This window comes from Plecotus auritus (genome assembly GCF_963455305.1).
Source record: "Plecotus auritus genome assembly, chromosome: 1".
Taxonomy (NCBI): Eukaryota; Metazoa; Chordata; class Mammalia; order Chiroptera; family Vespertilionidae; genus Plecotus; species Plecotus auritus.
In genome coordinates, this window is record NC_137770.1 from 200,364,209 (window position 1) to 200,382,710 (window position 18,502).

At 37.0% G+C, this 18,502-nt stretch overlaps 1 protein-coding gene across 3 annotated transcripts in view; it reads right to left on the reverse strand.

Moving 5' to 3' along the window:
• The window catches only part of LOC308248004 (alpha-fetoprotein-like), a 29,767-nt gene extending 13,607 nt beyond the window's left edge, over positions 1–16,160 (reverse strand). The window contains exons 1-11 of one of the 3 annotated variants that reach the window (XM_080667919.1): positions 16,044–16,157; positions 14,847–14,898; positions 14,556–14,697; positions 12,738–12,949; positions 10,621–10,753; positions 9,249–9,346; positions 7,933–8,062; positions 6,259–6,473; positions 4,276–4,408; positions 2,561–2,658; positions 140–278 (exon numbers count right to left, since the gene is read on the reverse strand). In XM_080667919.1, coding sequence (XP_080524045.1) covers positions 140–278; positions 2,561–2,658; positions 4,276–4,408; positions 6,259–6,473; positions 7,933–8,062; positions 9,249–9,346; positions 10,621–10,753; positions 12,738–12,949; positions 14,556–14,697; positions 14,847–14,898; positions 16,044–16,128 — 1,437 coding nt within the window. In that variant the 5' untranslated portion in view covers positions 16,129–16,157. Of the gene's footprint in view, positions 1–139; positions 279–2,560; positions 2,659–4,275; positions 4,409–6,258; positions 6,474–7,932; positions 8,063–9,248; positions 9,347–10,620; positions 10,754–12,737; positions 12,950–14,555; positions 14,698–14,846; positions 14,899–16,043 lie in introns of all 3 variants that reach the window. The other 2 variants (XM_080667920.1, XM_080667921.1) reach the window with 2 other exon arrangements.
• Between the last annotated feature and the right edge of the window lie 2,342 nt (positions 16,161–18,502).

Genomic DNA, 18,502 nt, shown 5'->3' on the forward strand with positions numbered 1-18,502 from the left:
CTGAAAGAATTTCTCCTGGGGACAGAATTATTAGGCTCTATGGACAGGTCATAGAGGTATCCTGACATGAGATTGCTTGCTGAGGGTTAGAGATTAGAACTTCAAAAACAGGTAAACATGAAGTCACGGATGTGCTTACCGTGTCCTCCATGCAGACAAACTGCTGTTCATCATTCAGAGGGCAACATTTGGTAGCGGCAGCTACCATGTTCTTTGTGAACATAACCAACTCTTGAGCAGATAGTTGTGGGGCTTTCTTAGTATAAAGGACCAGGAGCCTGAAAGAATAAGTTCCTCTTACAATGGCTGTGTGCCTAAAATGAAGAATTCTACAGAGTTTTCCTCAATATCTGAGGTTGTCTCTGATTGAGGTTGAACATGGCATTAAATTGGGTTTAATTCTATCCTTTTAGTCCTTGTTACAATAGCCCAGTGGCTTATTCAATATACCTGGCATTCTCTTCCAACCTCACACATTGTAGTGTTAACTATGTTGCCTAGAGAAGGGTTCTCAAAGAAACACTGCCACTCTGGGAGTTTTCTCTCTTGCTTGCATGTGATGTTATTTATGTGGAAGATTAGTACTATGCCCCTAATTACACCTGTATTCAGTAAAATCCTATTTTTCTGTTTCTGTTTACTGTGAAGATTCAGCTTTATAGATTTTTTTCTCTCAATAGGTAACATTTGGAAAAATATCAATCTCATGTACAATGTAGAGACATGTGAATATCCATAACAGTTTTCAACTTGTTTCTGTTAAAACTGTATCTTTAGGAATATAATTTGAATTACTCGGACTTGTCAGACTCTGAAGACTTCAGTAATTATTGTCTTCAGGGACAAATAACCTACAAAAATTTTGCTCCACACTGATCTATCTTTTGCTACTTATCAAGGATAACTATGATAGCTAATTTGGATTGCTGCAAAATCAGACGTGAACAGATTCCAAAATAAATATATGCATAGACCACTCAAGCTGTTATTAGTTGTCTACAATGTGAAAGAATAGGTACTACAGCAATGATCAGGAAACAATCAGTAAGGATCACACTCTAGTGGGGAAAGAGACAAATACACTTGGTGGAGTGAGAGGAGTACAGAGTGCTGTAGGTGCACATAGAATGTAAGTGCACAGGGAAATTGGACAGGCCTCCTGGAGGAAATGACATGTGAGCTGAGATATGACAATAACTAAAAATAAGCTGGGTTGAGGGGAATGAAAGTGGAAGGAGAGCCTTTTGGAAGTCATTGAATATGATTTTCCCCCCTTGATTGGGGAGTAGCTGCAGAAAGGCGAGGAAAGATAGCTTAGTAACAGAATTAGATGTACATTGTTTTTAACATCATCATGGTTGCTGTATAAAGAATGGGTTGGAGGTGGGCACAAGGCAATGTGAGTGAAGAAAAAATCTGAAGGCCATTCCAGTCATTTAGGTGAGAGATAGTGGTAGCCTGAACTAGGAGAGTGGTGGTGGGAATTGAGGGATATAAAGAGAGATTTTAAAGAGAAAGACTCTACAGACTTGGATTTGAGGAGCATAAAAAAATCAGAGTCAATTCTTGCATTTATATTATAATGGAGTTGGGGAATGGATTTAGCTATAACATCCAATAAAACAGTCAACCTAATCCAGTGGTTCTCAAATTGTGACTCCTGGACAAGCTGTATCAGCACTCCTGGGAAATTGGTAGAAGCCCAAACTTCCAGGTCCCATCCCAGACTTAGGAATCAGAAACTCTTGCGGTGGGGCTGTATTTTAACAAGTCCTCTAGGTAATTCTAAAGTTTGAGAACCAGATATCTAATCCTTAAAGTAGACATTAGCAGTTGAACGCAACATAAAAGAAAAGTAATAAGCCACATGCTCTCTCTGAAACAAGAACAATTTCTCTGGATCCATTATTCTGGACATTTAAGATCAATAATACTATGGGACACTATGTCAAACTGAACTTTGCCTCAGTAATCTTTTTCTAAATAGACTGTTGCAATGTGATCCTAAAGACTCCTAAAAATTGGCTTTTGCTTTTTGATGTATTAATCTTTGAAATACAGTGGGATTTACCAGTCTCTCTGAACGTAAGAAGTTTTGTGTGTTCCCTCTGGCAATTAACTAAGGTATCCATTCATCTGTACTCTCAGTGGTGACAATACTAAATTTGCTATATGGACCTGATTTGAAATGGACACAGGGACCCTACATTAGATCTCTGCTGTAGTTTTGGCTCAAAATTGCAGGCAAAACCCTAAGCTAAATGTCCAGGTGTGTGGGAGGGAACCCCCGTGGGACTGCAGAAAGGCAGCCAGGACCTGCTTGGCTCCTTAACCTCTGGGCATTGACTGAGTTCGGGAATCTGGCCTGAAAAACAGAGGAAAAGTTATGTGGTCATCTATCTTATCAAGACAAAGATAGCTAGGTTAATTCTGAACTGATTTTTTTCCTTAGCCTCTGAGGTTTTAAGGTTGGATATAGACTCTTTGAAACTCTCAGCATCAGGAGTTAGCAAAAGCACACTAAACAAGTATAAATCTGGACAATATCTTACAAGCATACCTGTCGTGGAAGTTACTGTCTCCTAATTTCTCACGCAAATGACAGTGATTTTTAACATGCTCGTGGCTTTCATGAACCACTCTTTGGAACATCTCTTTCTGAAAAATAAAGATAATCAGTGTCTATCTATCATTGTAACAATATATCTCAGGTAAGATTGCAAAACCATCTTCTACAAGAATTTAATGTAGCTGTTTTCCTAAACCCAGGGCTTTATTTACTTACTGAGTTAACAAATCTTGAAAAACACTTTTTGCTAAAACAGGAATGACCATGTACTTTGTGGGGAAGAAAAGTGGGACAATGAAATTAATATTCAGTTTTCCATGATAAAAACTCATTGTGAAGAAATAGCATATTTTACATGCATAAGCCAAAACATTCATCAAGCCAAAAAGAGAGCATTAACAGTAGTTTATAGATCTAAGTTTAATTGGTCAGTGTTGTGTGTGTGTGTGTGTGTGTGTGTGTTTACTGGTTATTTTTAATAATACTGTCTTTTTACATAAACAGCAAATATAGAGAAAAAGATATAGGTAAAGAAATATGGACATGTATTAAGAAGTGGTGGTGTAATAAAAACATGCAGCCTTGAATACAGTAAAACATTGCACAAGTCCACATTAAATAAATCAAAGGAAATTCTCGGTGATCACTGTAAATTCAGAGTTTTTGAACACACTAATTCTGTTGGGAAGATACACGTGACCTTGCAGGCTGAATACTTTGGTAGGAGCACCAAACCAAGTCCCCCTGATCCTGATAGGCAGTGTTTGTTGTAGGGAAAATTTTGCCAGACATGCAAACTGTTTGCCTGGATTTAAGCCTCAGCCCTGTCCTTACTGCCTGTATGGCACTGGGCAAGTCATTTGAACATTCTGAGATTCAATGCTCTCATCTATAAAATGTTGTTAGTAATCTGGCATTACCTGATACCAAGCTTATATGAGGACCAAATAGAACACTGGGTATAAATTTGCTGTGTTAACTCTAATCATCCATGTTTCCTTAGGTGTTATTACCATGATGATTATTGTGGAGGTCTGCTGGTGATGCCACCAGAGGGTGCTAACCTACAGGAGACTACATCACCTTTATTTAATTTTCTCTCTGTGAACAGGAGGATGTTAAGTGTACCTGCTCATGTCCAGACAGGTCAAGAGATTCCCTTCACCCTCCACTCTCCCTCCTCCCCACACTCTATAAATATGTAAGCCATTGGTTAGAATAACAAAAGCCTGTTTCCTGATAGCGCCCCCCCCCCCAAAAAAAATAACAATCAAACAATCAGATTTGTAAGGCCACCTGCATTTTTCATGTCAAATGCATAACAGGAGCTGCTGCCTATGAACAACATGATTTCTGGCCAGAAATAGAGACAATTTCCAGGCCTGCTTGGTAGAAATAGTCGACCTTCCCAACAGGCTGTGCTGTCAGGCTCCCTGCTACCATGCCAAGCAGACATTCACTTTAAAGAGGAGATTGCCCAGCAAAGCTTCCAGGATGTACAGAATCTATAAGACAGTGACTTGCACAAAGAGTCACTGTGGTATGATGCCTTTGGTTTAGATGACAGTGATATTCCATGTGTAGTGAAATTAGCCAGAACATGTATAATCATCTTACGAAAGTATGACACTACTAACAGAACTGTATTTTTTCCTGTGCTTGTAATCACTTATGAGTAACAGATTAAACAATAAAAAGGCATTTACCCCATGTTTATAGCATTCCAGAGGATTTTCTAATTTACAGCACTTTTCCAATAACTTTTGATATACTGAATCCACTCTTAATATCACTGGAACTGCCAACTCTGGATGTCTTCTTGAATATTCATAAAGAAACCTGTATCCATATGAACACATTTAAAAGTAAACAGTAAAATTCAAAGGCCATGAGTTTTCTCTCAAAAGCCAATTACAGTTCTGAAATGTATTCAATAGTTAACTGACCTTAAGACATTTAGAAACCTTAGGAGGCTGGCAAGTAATTTTATTGACTACATTTTGAGGTAAGGAAACCAAATCAATAAAATATATGATGTTTTTTTTTAAGTCACACAGTAGCCAAATTGGGATGTCTCAGTAGTTGACTGTCGACCCATGAACCAAGAAGAGGTCACTGGTTCAATTCCCAGTCAGGGCACATACCCGGGTTGCAGGCTCAGTTTCCAGTAGGGGGTGTGCAGGAGACAGCCAATCGAGGTTTCTCTCTCATCAATGTTTCTGTCTCTATCCGTCTCCCTTCCTCTCTCTAAAATCAATAAAAACAATAATAATAAATAATTTTTAAATAAAGTCACACAGTAATGAGTGGCAGATTCAGAACTTGAACCTAAAATATTCTAATTAGCTGATAGTTCTTGGTTCAAGATCTCTAGTTACTTTCATTAGAAATTAAATTCAAGTACTTGGGTGAGAACACATTTTTCTCAATGATCGTTGAGGCTAGATTTTATAAGTATTACAATTCTTTTGAAAGAAGTGCTGGCTGGCTAGGTATTAAATCACCATCTTTCCCTCTATTCCATATAAACTTTCAAGCATGAGTAGTTCATGCATAATCTACCCATTCTTCTGGGTTACAAGAAAGGAAATTTGGAGTCTAGGATATTTTCAAAGGAATCAGAATTGCAGGAGGTATCTTAGAAGTCATCTTATCCAATCACCTCAGTTTACTGTCGGAACACAAGAGCCTGGAGAAATTTCGTGGCTTGACCTACATGCCAAATGGCAAAGCCGGACTGGAAATCAAGTCTCCCAACTCATATTCTAATGTGAAAACCACTAAAAAGCTAGGCCTATCAACTTTTTCAGTACCAGATGCAAGTTTAGGAATAAGTAGGTTCAGGAAGAGACACTTACTTTTTAAGCCAATATCAGATATAAATTCTGAAATATAGCTATGGACTTTCTACAAATCCAAATAATATTTCACAAAGTGATCTTGGAACTATTTTAACCATACAATAATATTGAAATCAGTTTTTCTTAAGCACAAATTAATATGCACTTGTGAATGGATACCAGATATTAATACTCCATCCATATCTCTAATCTTTAAATGCCACACTGTGGCTTTGGGAGTAAGTATTAATTAAAATAGAAAAGCTTCCCTAGTCAGTTTGTCTCAGTGGATAGAGCATTGGCCCGAGGACTGAAGGGTCCCTGGTTCAAATCCAATCAAGGGCACATGCTCCTGTTGTGGGCTCAATCCCCAGTAGGAGGCAGCCAATCCATGATTCTCTCTCATCATTGATGTTTCTATCTCTCTCTCCCTCTCCCTTCCTCTCTGAAATCAATAAGAAATATGTTTTTAAAAATAATAATTAAAATAAAATAGAAGAGCTGACCAGATATATCATTCTGAAGCTCTTACTTAGAGGACTCTAAGTCCATTAGAGAAAAGGTTGCAAACATTTGACCCCCACTGCATTTTTTAAAAAGTTTCTGTGTTAGTTGTCAACATTTAAAAATTAAAAGACTCCCAGAATCTCTCAAAATGCAGTAGACCTAACCACCCAAAGCCTGCATTCCAATATGGTAACATGTGGCTGGTCACAGTCCCCATTTAATCACTCATTCACATCATTGGCTTACTGCTGTCATCATTTAAGTTTACAACTCTATATACTATTTTAAATAATCCATAAATATAATATTCCATCATTAAGATTTTACAAAAATCTGTATTACTCTTGTAGGAAATCATCTTGCTTGTCAGTGAATTGTTTGCATACAAATCGATCTTCTGTAAACCTGCTGAGTTGCAGGGATGAAAGATGAGGTTTATTGTCATTTTCAGAGTTGATAATGCATTCCCCTCTGAATGGCACTGGCAGTGCACAGCATGGAGTGATCTTGCTGGATAGGAAAGCTTGTTTAGAGCAGGTATAGTTCATAAGCTGGCTCTAAAACAGAAAAGGGAGCAGTTGTTTTTGATGACTTCATTCTAACTTATTTATTTATTGTTATTAATAGAACACAAGAGAAAAAACTTCTCATCTTATATTGCTTTATCCTTGGCAAACTGAGAGACCAAAAAAGTTATTTGTAGTGAATCATTCTAATTAGAAAAGCTTTTCTTTTTTACCTTACTCAAATGTCACAATCACGTTTAAAGAGACCATATTATTGTTTCCATGTTTAGGTCAACAAAATACAAATGAAGAGTTTTATTGTCTTGCTATTGTTGCTATTGTTGTGAGATCTCAGTTTAGGAAACATTTGTCTTTATCATTTACTATATATCCTATATAATAAAAGGCTAATATGCAAATTGACCAAACAGCAGAATGACCAATCTCTATATGCGCGCTGACCACCAGGGGGCAGACACTCAATGCAGGAGCTGCCACCTAGTGATCAATATGCTCCCACAGCTGAGTTCATGGCTGGTGAGCGCAGTGGCAGTGGCAGGAGCCTCTCCCACCTCCATGGCAGTGCTAAGCCATCAGTCAGACATCCCCCAAGCGCTCCCGGACTGTGAGAGGGCGCAGGCTGGGCTGAGGGACCACCCCCCCCCCCCGAGTGCACAAATTTTGTGCACTGGGCCTCTAGTATTACAATAATATTACTATTATACTTACATACATTTACCTATCCATATATATGCACACACAAATAACTGTGTGTGTGCATGAATAAGCTAGTCTCTACACTTAAGAAACTCACAATCTAGTTGGAGAGTCAAACAATTAAACAATAATAATGCATTATAACAGAATTTGTACGAAAAGTATACTAGTATATATAATATTTTGGAAGAAAAAAAGCAATTTGTAGTGCGAAGATCTTGAATAATTTGAATCTTAAAGGACATATAGAAGTTAGTTGGAAAAAAAAGAAGAGGAGAAACATTCTAGAATTGTTCATCTTTATATGTAAAGAATCTTAGAGGTACGAGAAAGCTGTCACACCAGTTTCTAGCTTCATCGCTGCTCATTTCACAGACAAGTTCTTTCAAACCTTCACAGAAAGGTATGTCTCAATACTATTTAATTTATGTCAGAAAATTCAAAAGGAAAACAATTCTAATTCATTATTTAGAAGTTAGCATAACTAACTACCAAAATCTGATAAATGATAATTACTTTTTCAGATTCATTATATACCACTATCACCTTTATTTAAGCAATGCAATGTTTTTAAATTAACTAATATGGGTGATATTGGTTAATAACATTATACAAATTTCAAGTGCACAATTCTATGATACATCATTGCATTGTATACTCAGCACCCAAGTCTACCACCATATAATTGACCTCCTTTAACCTCTTCATCCTACCTCCTTTCTTCTTCCCTTATGGTAAGAATTATAAGTATTTTAAAAGCTGGAGTGAGTTTTGAGAAGACAGAGGATCTTACCCTGCCAAATACACATGCTACTGCATTTCCTTCACAACAGGTCTGATGAAGATTTTTAATATCAGCAGCCAGTTTGGCAATTTCAGAAAAGTTAGCGTTAGGTTGTTTTTTAGTCAACAGAACCAATTCCCTGAAAAATAAAAAGGGACATTTTAAACAATATTGTGAACTTGATAATCTAAAGTTAGTTATAGTTCATTGAGTAACCAAAAGGATAGAAACACATTGTAAATGTAGGGTGAAGAGAGTATTCTAAATGCTTTCTATTTCTTCAGTGATGGCACCCAGAGTCATACAATATCTAAGTCACAAAACAAACATGATTCAACTCATAATCATGGATAATATAGTCATTTTAATCATTTAAATTATTGCTTAAAGAGTTGAGCTGCTTGGAGAAGTGATTTGGGTATTTATCTAACCTGATTTTCCAGGTAAAATTCTTCATCACAAAGACAATAATTACAGGAGGCTTGGGTCTCCCTTGCCTCTCTCTGTTGACAACTGCGCAACATCCCTGAAATTTCTTGGGAAATAAAGAAAATGGGCCTGCCTTGTAAGGAGAACTGAGCTTCTAGGCAGCCCAATGTTGTCCTAAATTGGAGAAGAAGGTAATATAGTCAGATGCATGTTTTGGGGGGCAACTTGGGCAGAAACACAATCTAGGCCAGAAAAGAGGCATATTGGATAACATCAAATTCTTCTCCCACCTCGTCCTCCTCCATTCCCACCCCAAGAAACACCACTGACTTCCTCTGTTCTGTGTAACACTGAAGCCAATGTTTTCCTATCTTCCCAGGAAAAAGAATAGCTTTTGTCCTCCAGCCTTTACCATGCAGAATAATTAAGTACCTGCTTCTGTACATGGAATCCGTTGTGTACTGAGGAAGAGACTAAGGGTGAGCAGATAGAAAAAACTGAGGCAGGAGATAATGGGCGGAGATGACAATTGAGCAATTTCATGCCCAGCCCTATGTGCTCTATTGCACAGGCAGGGCAAGGGGCATATGTGTAGAGAAAAGAACCAGGTCTATACGAAGAGGTATTATTAAATGAAAAATAAATGAGTTTTCAAATGAGTTTTTTTGTTTGTTTGTTTGTTTTTTTTTTTTTTCAAATTTTTATTAAGGTATTATATGTGTACATATCTTACCATTGCCCCCCACCCCCACCCCACTCCCATACATGCCCTCACCCCCCAATGTTTTGCATCCGTTGGTTACTCTTATATACATGCATATAAGTCCTTCAGTTGATCTCTTCAACGGGGGTGATCCAGCAACAATAAAGTCCACAAATCTGAATAGATAACTTACACTGCTTTTGCTACTTTGTGGTTGAATTTAGTCCCAATTTCACATAAATGGTGATGCCTCAAAGATATTTCTCTAATGTATTTTCTGATGGGTTGTAGCTGTAATTAGAAAAACAAATCTCAAATAAATATGGTAGTTATTTTCATCATTAGTAAAGAAAAGCTTAATATGCAAATCGACTGAACGGTGGAATGACCAGTCACTATGACGCGCACTAACCACCAGGGGACAGACACTCAAGCCAGGAGCTGCCCCCTGGTGGTGGTGGTCAGTGTGCTCCCACAAGGGAAGCACCACTCAGCCAGAAGCTGGGCTCACAGCTGATGAGCGCAGCTGTGGTGGCAGGAGCCTCTCCCTGGATGTCTGACTGCTGCCTTAGGCCCAGTCCCCACAGCAGGCCTAAGCCATCAGTTGGACATCCCCCAAGGGCTCCTGGACTGCAAGAGGGCACAGGCCAGGCTGAGGGACCTTTCCCCAAGTGCACAAATTTTTTTAATGATAATAGCTATAATTATTGTATAATTAGCATATGCCAGAAACTCTTTAGATATATAATTTAATTTCTTACACAAGATAGACAATGAAGAGCTCAACAGGAGAAACAGGTGTAAAGGATAGAGAAATAGCAATTTAGAGGAATATGAGATAAAAATCTGACTGAAAAGATAAAATAAAACAGCAAGGAAGAAGCCAATCCCTGCCTTGCTTTCTCCCATCTTCATGTAATCTTCTTTAGATTCATTCCCTCCTTAATTTCCAATGTATAAAACTACCAAACTGCCATTTTCCCAAGCATTTGAGATTTTGGTTCCTGACAGAGTTTGGCTCATATAAATTCTTTTAAAAATTCTCTATAGGTTTTTGCATTCTTTTTTCAACAGCAGAGAGACTGCTTGGAGAAGCCCTGAGATTACATGAGAAGAAAGAGATGTTGAAGCACCCCCCTGGTGTTTCAGCCCTTCAGAGTTCCAGACCCAAGCATTGTCTGACTATAACCACATGAAAGGCCATGAGACAGAAGCGCTCAGATGAGTCCTTCCTCAATCCCTGACCATCAGAAATCATGAGAGAGAATAAAATGATTGTTTTGAGTCACTAACATTTGGGGTGTTCTGTTATATAGCAACAATAAATGAGATATTAAATATTTATTATGGAATAATATCTATGCTAGATCATGCTCCTCAAATTTATATGACTATATACATAACCTAAGTATTTTGTTAAAATGAAGTCTTGTCTAGTAGGTCTGGAGAAGAGCTGCAGATTCTGCATTTCTAACAAGTGTCTAGGTGATGCATATGTCATTGGCCCACAGCCCACACTTTGCATAGCAAGGCCCTGAATAACAGTTGACATATGAGTATCTTACCTTTATCTGGAAGCATTCAGTCTTATTTTCTTCTTGGCAACATGACTGAACAGCTGTTTCATAGCAAGTAGACATGGCCAGAATAGTGGGTCCATACAAGAATGGATGCTTTCTAGAAGTTTCGTAAATGTACCTGTAATTTGACAAACCCGAAGTTGTGTACTTTAAAGTTCAAGAACATGTGCTGATTCTGTTTCTTAATAATTTAGGGTTGCCATAGCTAGTTTGGCTCAGTCAATAGAGTGTCGGCCTGTGGACCGAAAGGTCTTGGGTTCGATTCTGATCAAGGACACATGCCTGGGTTGCAGGCTCAATCCCCAGTGGGAGTGTGCAGGAGGCAGCTGATCAATGATTCTCTCTCATCATTGATGATTCCATCTCCCTCTCTTCCTCTCCCTTCCTCTCTAAAATCAATAAAAATATATTTAAAAAACAATTTAGGGTTCACTTAGTTTTGTTGACCTGTAACATCTAGAATATCATGGTTAAAGATATGAACTAACACTATACTTAAATGCATCAAATGTTCACAATGGATAGATTACTGTGAGGTTAGTCAGACATTCTGAGTGCCCATGAGGTGACCAACTGTACCTCTGGGGCGGTGGGGAAAGAGAATCAGTGATCAAAACTTTTCACTCTTACATAAGCATAGAAATTAGAAAATTCAATAAGCTAAACTGAATTGTAAGTGCAGGATTGTACACGACTACAGAGGAGTTCAATTTAGAAGTTCTTTCTAGACTAGAAAAGTTGCTGTGCTATCTTTTCAGTCCAAAGTAGCTGACTTTTTCTACAGCTTTGATATAAATTACTGTTTCCTTGGTTGAGAATTAATTCAAGTTCTTGGCTTATAATTATGAGGCAAGTAATTAGAAAATTATTTGTCCCTTGAATATTTATAGTTGTATGCACTTAAGTTAAAATTAGCATATAAAATAGTCCCTTAATTACTGACTTTATTGTAAATATTCAAGAAGAGGTTAAATTCGCTGCCTGAGTATTGGTTAGAATTTTTAATCTCTGAAAGTTCAACCCAAATCTGATTCTATAATTCTCACCTACAGTAAATGGATAGCCATTTTTTTGTTCCCATTTGGTTGCCCTTAATGTCAGACAGGTTGGGACCCTATCCAACTTCTGTTCCATCATCCTTTCTCCCTATGTGGCTGAGGCCACTTAATTTTTTCTGGAAGCCTCAGTAATTGCTGCGATAATTCTGCCCTTTTTATGGGTGAATTAAAAGAATTAGCATTATTCAGCATTGTCATCCTGTCTGCTCATTCATCTCTGGCCTAGAGTTTCATGACTAAAACCTGAAACCAAACTTCTTCTATGATCTTGCACTCTAGATCCAGCATTCAGATCTTTGCCTTATTCTTGGTGTCTGAGCCTGTGTTGATAAGATGGCCAGAACTGGATTCCTTGAGAATTGAAGCCTTGTATTTCTCTTGTCATTTCTGTCTCTCTGGGTATTGATTTCCTGCCTCTAAACCACAGCCACTTGCTAGCACACTACTCTCAACATATAGACTCCTCCTGTGTTAACTAGAAAACCAAAATATGAGCTACCCATTTGCCATATGCTCTCCACTCCAGGTGGGAATTATAGAACCAGAGTTCTTGAGTAGAAAACTCATCTCTGACATCTACAATTGTTACTTATTCCTAGTGTCCTAATGACAGCCTCTGTGTCATGCCTATCAGATACCACCTCTGATATCCCCTGATGAACATCCCAAATGCCAGCCCCTTGCCTGAGCTATTACCTGCTCTCTGTTTCTAGTACTCTCTGTTTATTATGCTTTACCTGCTTGACTGTACATTTCAACATCATTTGCTTCTGGTTTGACTAACCTAACCTTTAAGGAGATGGGTCCATTATAGGCTCTAGTCACTTTTAATGTTTCATGACTCAGACATTTCCATACCCTATTGAGTTCACTGAGACCATAATTGTCATTCAGAGGGGAAATATATATATAGTAGCTCAAATTTTCACTTTAATTCCATGTGATAGAGCATTGTGTTCTCAGAGGCTGTTATGAAAAAAAGACCTGTCTTCAAAATTGGAAAATACTCTTCTTTAAAGACAATGGCAAGGAGAAATGACTTACCTCTTCTTCACTAACACTTGATTCTCTTTGTTCACCTCACAGATCTGCTCAAGATTCGGAATTTGCAATATTTCCCTGTAATCTGCTTCATCTTTTTTATTTAATAGGAAGCACTTGTTTCTTGCTGTGTTATTTATATTGCAACAGTCAGAATATACATGTTTGTCAGCCATTCCTTGATTATTACATATATGCTCTAAGAAGGTGGCCATCTGTAGGAGGAAATAATAATTTGAAAAGGAAGCATATGTATTCTACATTCCTAACCACAGGAAGAGTAAGGAATTATTATTTTTTAAATATATTTTTATTGATTTCAGAGAGGAAGGGGGGGAGAGAGAAATAGAAACATCAATGATGAGAGAGAATCATTGATCGGCTGCCTCCCACACGCCCCCTACTGGGGATAGAGCCCGCAACCCAGGCATGTGCCCTTGACCGAAATCAAACTTGGGACCCTTCATTCCCCAGGCCACCTATCCATTGAGCCAAACCAGCCAGGGCAGGAATTATTTTTTTTTTATAGGCAACTGAGTGCAGAATGTTACACTTTGTATCCAACAGTCCCTGGATATAGTTCTTCTGAACAAAAGTCTTTTAGGTTTCTAAGTCTAAATTCCCACATGTTGGACATTGACCAAATAGAATTTATTATTCTCTCCTTTCCTATGTAATTATTTCATTTTCATACAGTTCATAGGTATTAAAATAAACATAAGCCAGAATGTCCAGGGCCTAAAGAAATCAAGATATTTTAAGTGAGAATTATCTACCAATAAATAGATAGTAGTGTGCTTTCCTGGCTTCCTAGTTTTATTTCCATGGAAACTTATAATAAGAATTAAACTCTGAAGCAATGTGTATTTAGTGTCAAATATTCAAGTGGAAATGTAATAATTCAGTTAGTTTTCAAATATCTTTTGTTGCAGTAAATGTGTGGAATAGTGTAAACTTCAAATGAAATGTTTTAAGATTTAGGGGATAAAGGAGTAAAACATTCAGCTTTTGAAATGTAAATAAGAAGAAATCACTATAAAATAAGTGAGTCTAGCCACTGACATAAGTACTTCATTTAAAATCTGTTTCTAATAAGACTAATGATTTTTCTCTATCTACATACAGTCTAATAAAAGGTAGGCTTTAGAAGAAGGGATAAAAATATTACAAATAAAGAAGAAAACTACTCATTTGTATTTTAAATTTTTTGCCATGAGAATAATTGATCAAGTAGATAGATGGATAGGTAGATGATAGATAGATAGATAGATAGATAGATAGATAGATAGATAGATAGATGATAAATATGTTAGTGTTTATCAAGAATTTGCTAATCACAAGATAGACATACTTTATAAGAAACAATAGTAATTCCTAAGATTCCAAGATTATCTACTAACTTGGAAAGAGCCCATAGTAATATTCACTTCTTTCTTCTTACATATTCTCTAAGAAACATTTTAAAATTACTACTTCATTTTCCCAGGAACCTTTATACAAAGATGTCAGACTATAGTAGTTTAGTGATAGAGGCAAAGAAACCAACTTAACAAATTGACATTTTAGGCTATAATTCATTCCCTTGAATGTTTGGTTCAAAGAGTCCAGGAGATGAACTGATAAACTCTAAGTTTATAAAACTATAAAGATTATATCTTAAGCATGAATATGTACATATTGCTGACTTACAATCCTTAACCAATTTATTCAGTGAGCCCTCCTTATAACAACATGTTTTGGTTGCAATTTAGTTAGTTAGAGAGAAAGAAAGAGAGAGAGAGAGAGAGAGAGAATGTAGAAGACACAAGATGATTCACATACCAACTGGTAAGAGCATTCTGAAGGTGACTCATTTAGCTTGAGGCTCTTGCACTTCTCTACGAAATCTAGTAACTCTTTAACTATGGTTTGTACTTCTTCATAAGTGGATTTCTGAAGAAACTGAGCAACCATAATGCTAATGCTGAAACATGACACTGTGAGTGTTAAAGATAGAATTGATTCCTTTTCCACCATCATCATTCTTATTATCTCATTGTCCCACTCCACTCCCCCTAAATAATTAATGTGATTTTAAGTTTCAGATAGAAGTATATTGATAATAAAACTCACATGTCTCTTAAGTTCTCCTCCAGATAATTCTGACTGTTAGAGTGCTGCATGGCTGGGGGCGGGGGTGGGGGGGTGGGAGGGAGGGTTGCAGAGAAAGAGGCTTTATATGCATAACAGAAAATTTTCCAAATTGAAATCCCCCTTTACAGTTCTGAAATCTATATTTATTCACTCATAAATTTCTAGAGGTATTTTTTATTATCATAATAAATTAGAAAAATTACTAGAATATATCTTTGCTTGGTATTTAAACTGTATTCTGTGAATGACATTCCTATTAAATATATTGTGCAGTTGAAATCTATCATTGGCCTACAAATGAGTTACATGCACTTATGTTGAAATTTCTAAAATAATTGAACTTTATGATTTGGTTACTTAACTCTTTACATTAGAAGAGTTCAATACCACACTGAAGAAATATTAAGAAAATTAGAGTTTGCTTCATTTGGCAAAAGTAATATCTCACATGTTTGGATTTGCTCGTCATCTTTATCTTATTCATCACCTCCACTCACCACATTGTTTTCTACTGAAAACAATGTATTCCTTCTTATACTAATAGCTTCTATAATGCTTAGCAGCTATCTAGTAAGTAAAGAAACCACTATTATTTGGTATACTAACATAGGGAAAGGCTTTAGAGATAGCTATTCCGAGTTCAACTTTGAGCTCTATGCTTAATGTGGCTTTGGGAAAATAAGCTCTCAGAATTTGTGTTTCTCTATAAAATGCAAACAAGTTCTATTACACTACATAGTTGTTCACATTAAATGAAATCATATGTATGAAGCACCAAGCATAGTGCCTGGCTCACAATAGGTACTAAATAATGTAGCTCTAATATTATTCCTGCTATTATGAATACTTTTTATTTATCTAAAGCCATTTACCAAATTTTAAATGCAAGTTAATTTCTACCTGTGAGTGCATGAGCAAATAACATGACCCTGTCTTAATTCCTCAACAAAGTGAAAATAAAACTAAAATGAGGTCTTCCTGTGGATTGATTCAATATATTCAATATATTAGCTCTCTTCATTCATTCATTCCATAAGTTAATTTCCAGCTATTTTCAACAACTCAATGACAGTGATTAACCCTGAGAAAGAGAAGTGTTTCCATATGCATTTTAGTAAGTCATTACCTCTTACTCCGGGGACATGAAATGTATAGATTGGAAATAGGATTCCCTACCTGCATCTAGTAAACTTCTCTGAAGAGTTTGACATTTAATGTAGCTGAAGAAAGCAAGAAAATATATTAATCTAACAGTCTTCATTTTTTCAGACAAACTTTTATGGAAGGTGCTCTATCACTTGAGGGAACTGAAGGGTCCTCTTATAGTCTTTTTAATTAGTTAATATTAATAATTAAACTTTTTTCTGGTGAATATTTAGCCAGGCCACTATGACCCTGATCAAGTCAAAGAATTCATAGGAATGAAGAAATGTTGTTGATGGATAGCCATTCATTAATGAATACTGGATTTTAAAATGAGTTATGTCAATGTACTTGTTTTTTCAAGATTACACCATGTAGGCCTTGCAATGAAGTAATCAATAACACTTTGGGTAAATATCTCTTTTCCTGGAAGTGTCTGCTGACAAGGCCAAAGTTCTAAACTGAGGGGAGAAGATAAACATGAACCACCCCCAATTCAAATAAATGGTTAAGGCCCCAGTTCCAGTGCTAGACACCTTTTCAGGCCCCTGAGAAAAGTAGGGAGCACAAGCCTTTGCAGAAAGCACAAGGGAATGGGACCGAACTGACTGAGTGCTTATTGTGAGCCTGGCACTTTATATTACCATATAATAGCAATACCTTTTCTTGAATAAGGAATTAAGACAGGGTCATATTATTTGCTCATGCACTCACAGGTAGAGATTAAGGCTTGTCTGACTTCAGAGCCTATACCAGCCAAGAGCTAGTATCAAAAGCTGAGGTCTCAACATTGCTCAGCTACTGTCTGCTTGCCTGTCATTGAATTCTTGGGTCTAGGGCAGGAAACAGGTAACTACTGATTAAATAAAAATTCTAAAATAAATGTAAAGTCCACAATTTTTGGAAATGGGATATCACTGGTTACCACTTTAATCATTCCTGTCCTCCATTTCCTCATTTACAGATGGAGGGTTTTGATCAGGCCATCTCTAAGGCAGGCAGTCCATTGCTTGATTCTACTACCCACATATTCTCATTTCTGGTCTTCTAGGCAAAGTATATCACAACTAAGAGAGATATTTGTTTGAAAAGCGTAACAAAACTGTTATTATTTAAAATTGGGACACATTGGCTAATGTAAAGAATACTGATGGCCATGTGTGATAGAAAGCCAGGGTCAGCAAATGGAAGAGTGTCTTTGACAGGTTTCCATCATCATTTTCAGGGTTCTCTAAATAGTCCCAATGCTCAAAATTTTTTTTGTCATGCATTCTTAGAGCCCTTCCCTTGAGATCTTACTCTAAACCTCTGGGAACTATCAGAAATGGATCTATTACTGTAGGGATGACATTACTAATTGCTGAGTGCATTCTTTCTCTCTGAACCTAGACTCAGTCTTAAAATCATTCACAGCACAATGCCATAGGATAGCCACTATTAACTGATTGGAGTTGGAACTTGTTGTATGTGGGCAAAATTCATTCATCTTTCTAAAAAATTGAATGAAATTAACTTCCCAGGAGAACCATCCTCTCAGAGTAAGACTTTTGAACACATAAAAAGATGTTAAGCCTGATGGTGGAATTTCAGACCAGAGGAAAGACAAGTAGTGGGGATTATTTAAGGGCAAGGAATGAGTTTTGTGACAGGACTCAAAAGACAGCAAATAATTTGTTCCCTAAGAGAGTTAGATCTTCAAACCTGACCTTTAATATAAGAAATGGAAGGTCTACAAGTACAGAACACACTGATAATTTTTAACAAATGTTATTTGCACAGCAAACTTAATCCTTGTCCAACTAATAGAAACAGAGTTCAAAGGAACTTAAGAAAAACCATGACTGGATCCCTAGACCCCACCAAAAACCTGGGTGGTGGTTGCTCGTGCACTCATTAGTCTTGACACTTGTTAGTGCACCAGGAGGCTTATCACACTTACAAGCATCTCTAGTACCAGAGCATTCTTCCTGCAGCAAGTCTAGGTATGTTTTACTCCTTGATATGGGTTTTGTCTAAGCAATACAGAATAAGTGGTTCTGCGTCCTCTCTTTTCCATGCAAAATATGTGTTTTGAATAAACCATTCCTCCCCCTCCTCACATCACATTGGTTAATATTAGTTTGTTCTCTGGCACATCAGCAGAGAGTTGTATGGCAGTTTCCTCTGTGATAAAGAGCCTTGTGATGGTAACAGGTTTCTGGGGCTCAGGTGTCATAGCTGCTGCTTTTAGCATAGTATTGGACACAGAAGAGGATCCGCTATTAGATACAAAACAGAATTAGCTAATTGTGCTCAGTTTCACTTCTGTTGGCTGAATTTATAATCTATTATTTATGTAAAACTTCCTTTCTTGTTATCCTCATTAGTAAATGAGTGTTTAGAAAAATGGCAAAAGGAAAAAATAGCTTCATGAACTGAATACCTATCGTCTGCTGGCCATTGTATTGGGTGCTTTGTAGTACAGTAGTTTAATATGTTTCTCTGAAGCCTTT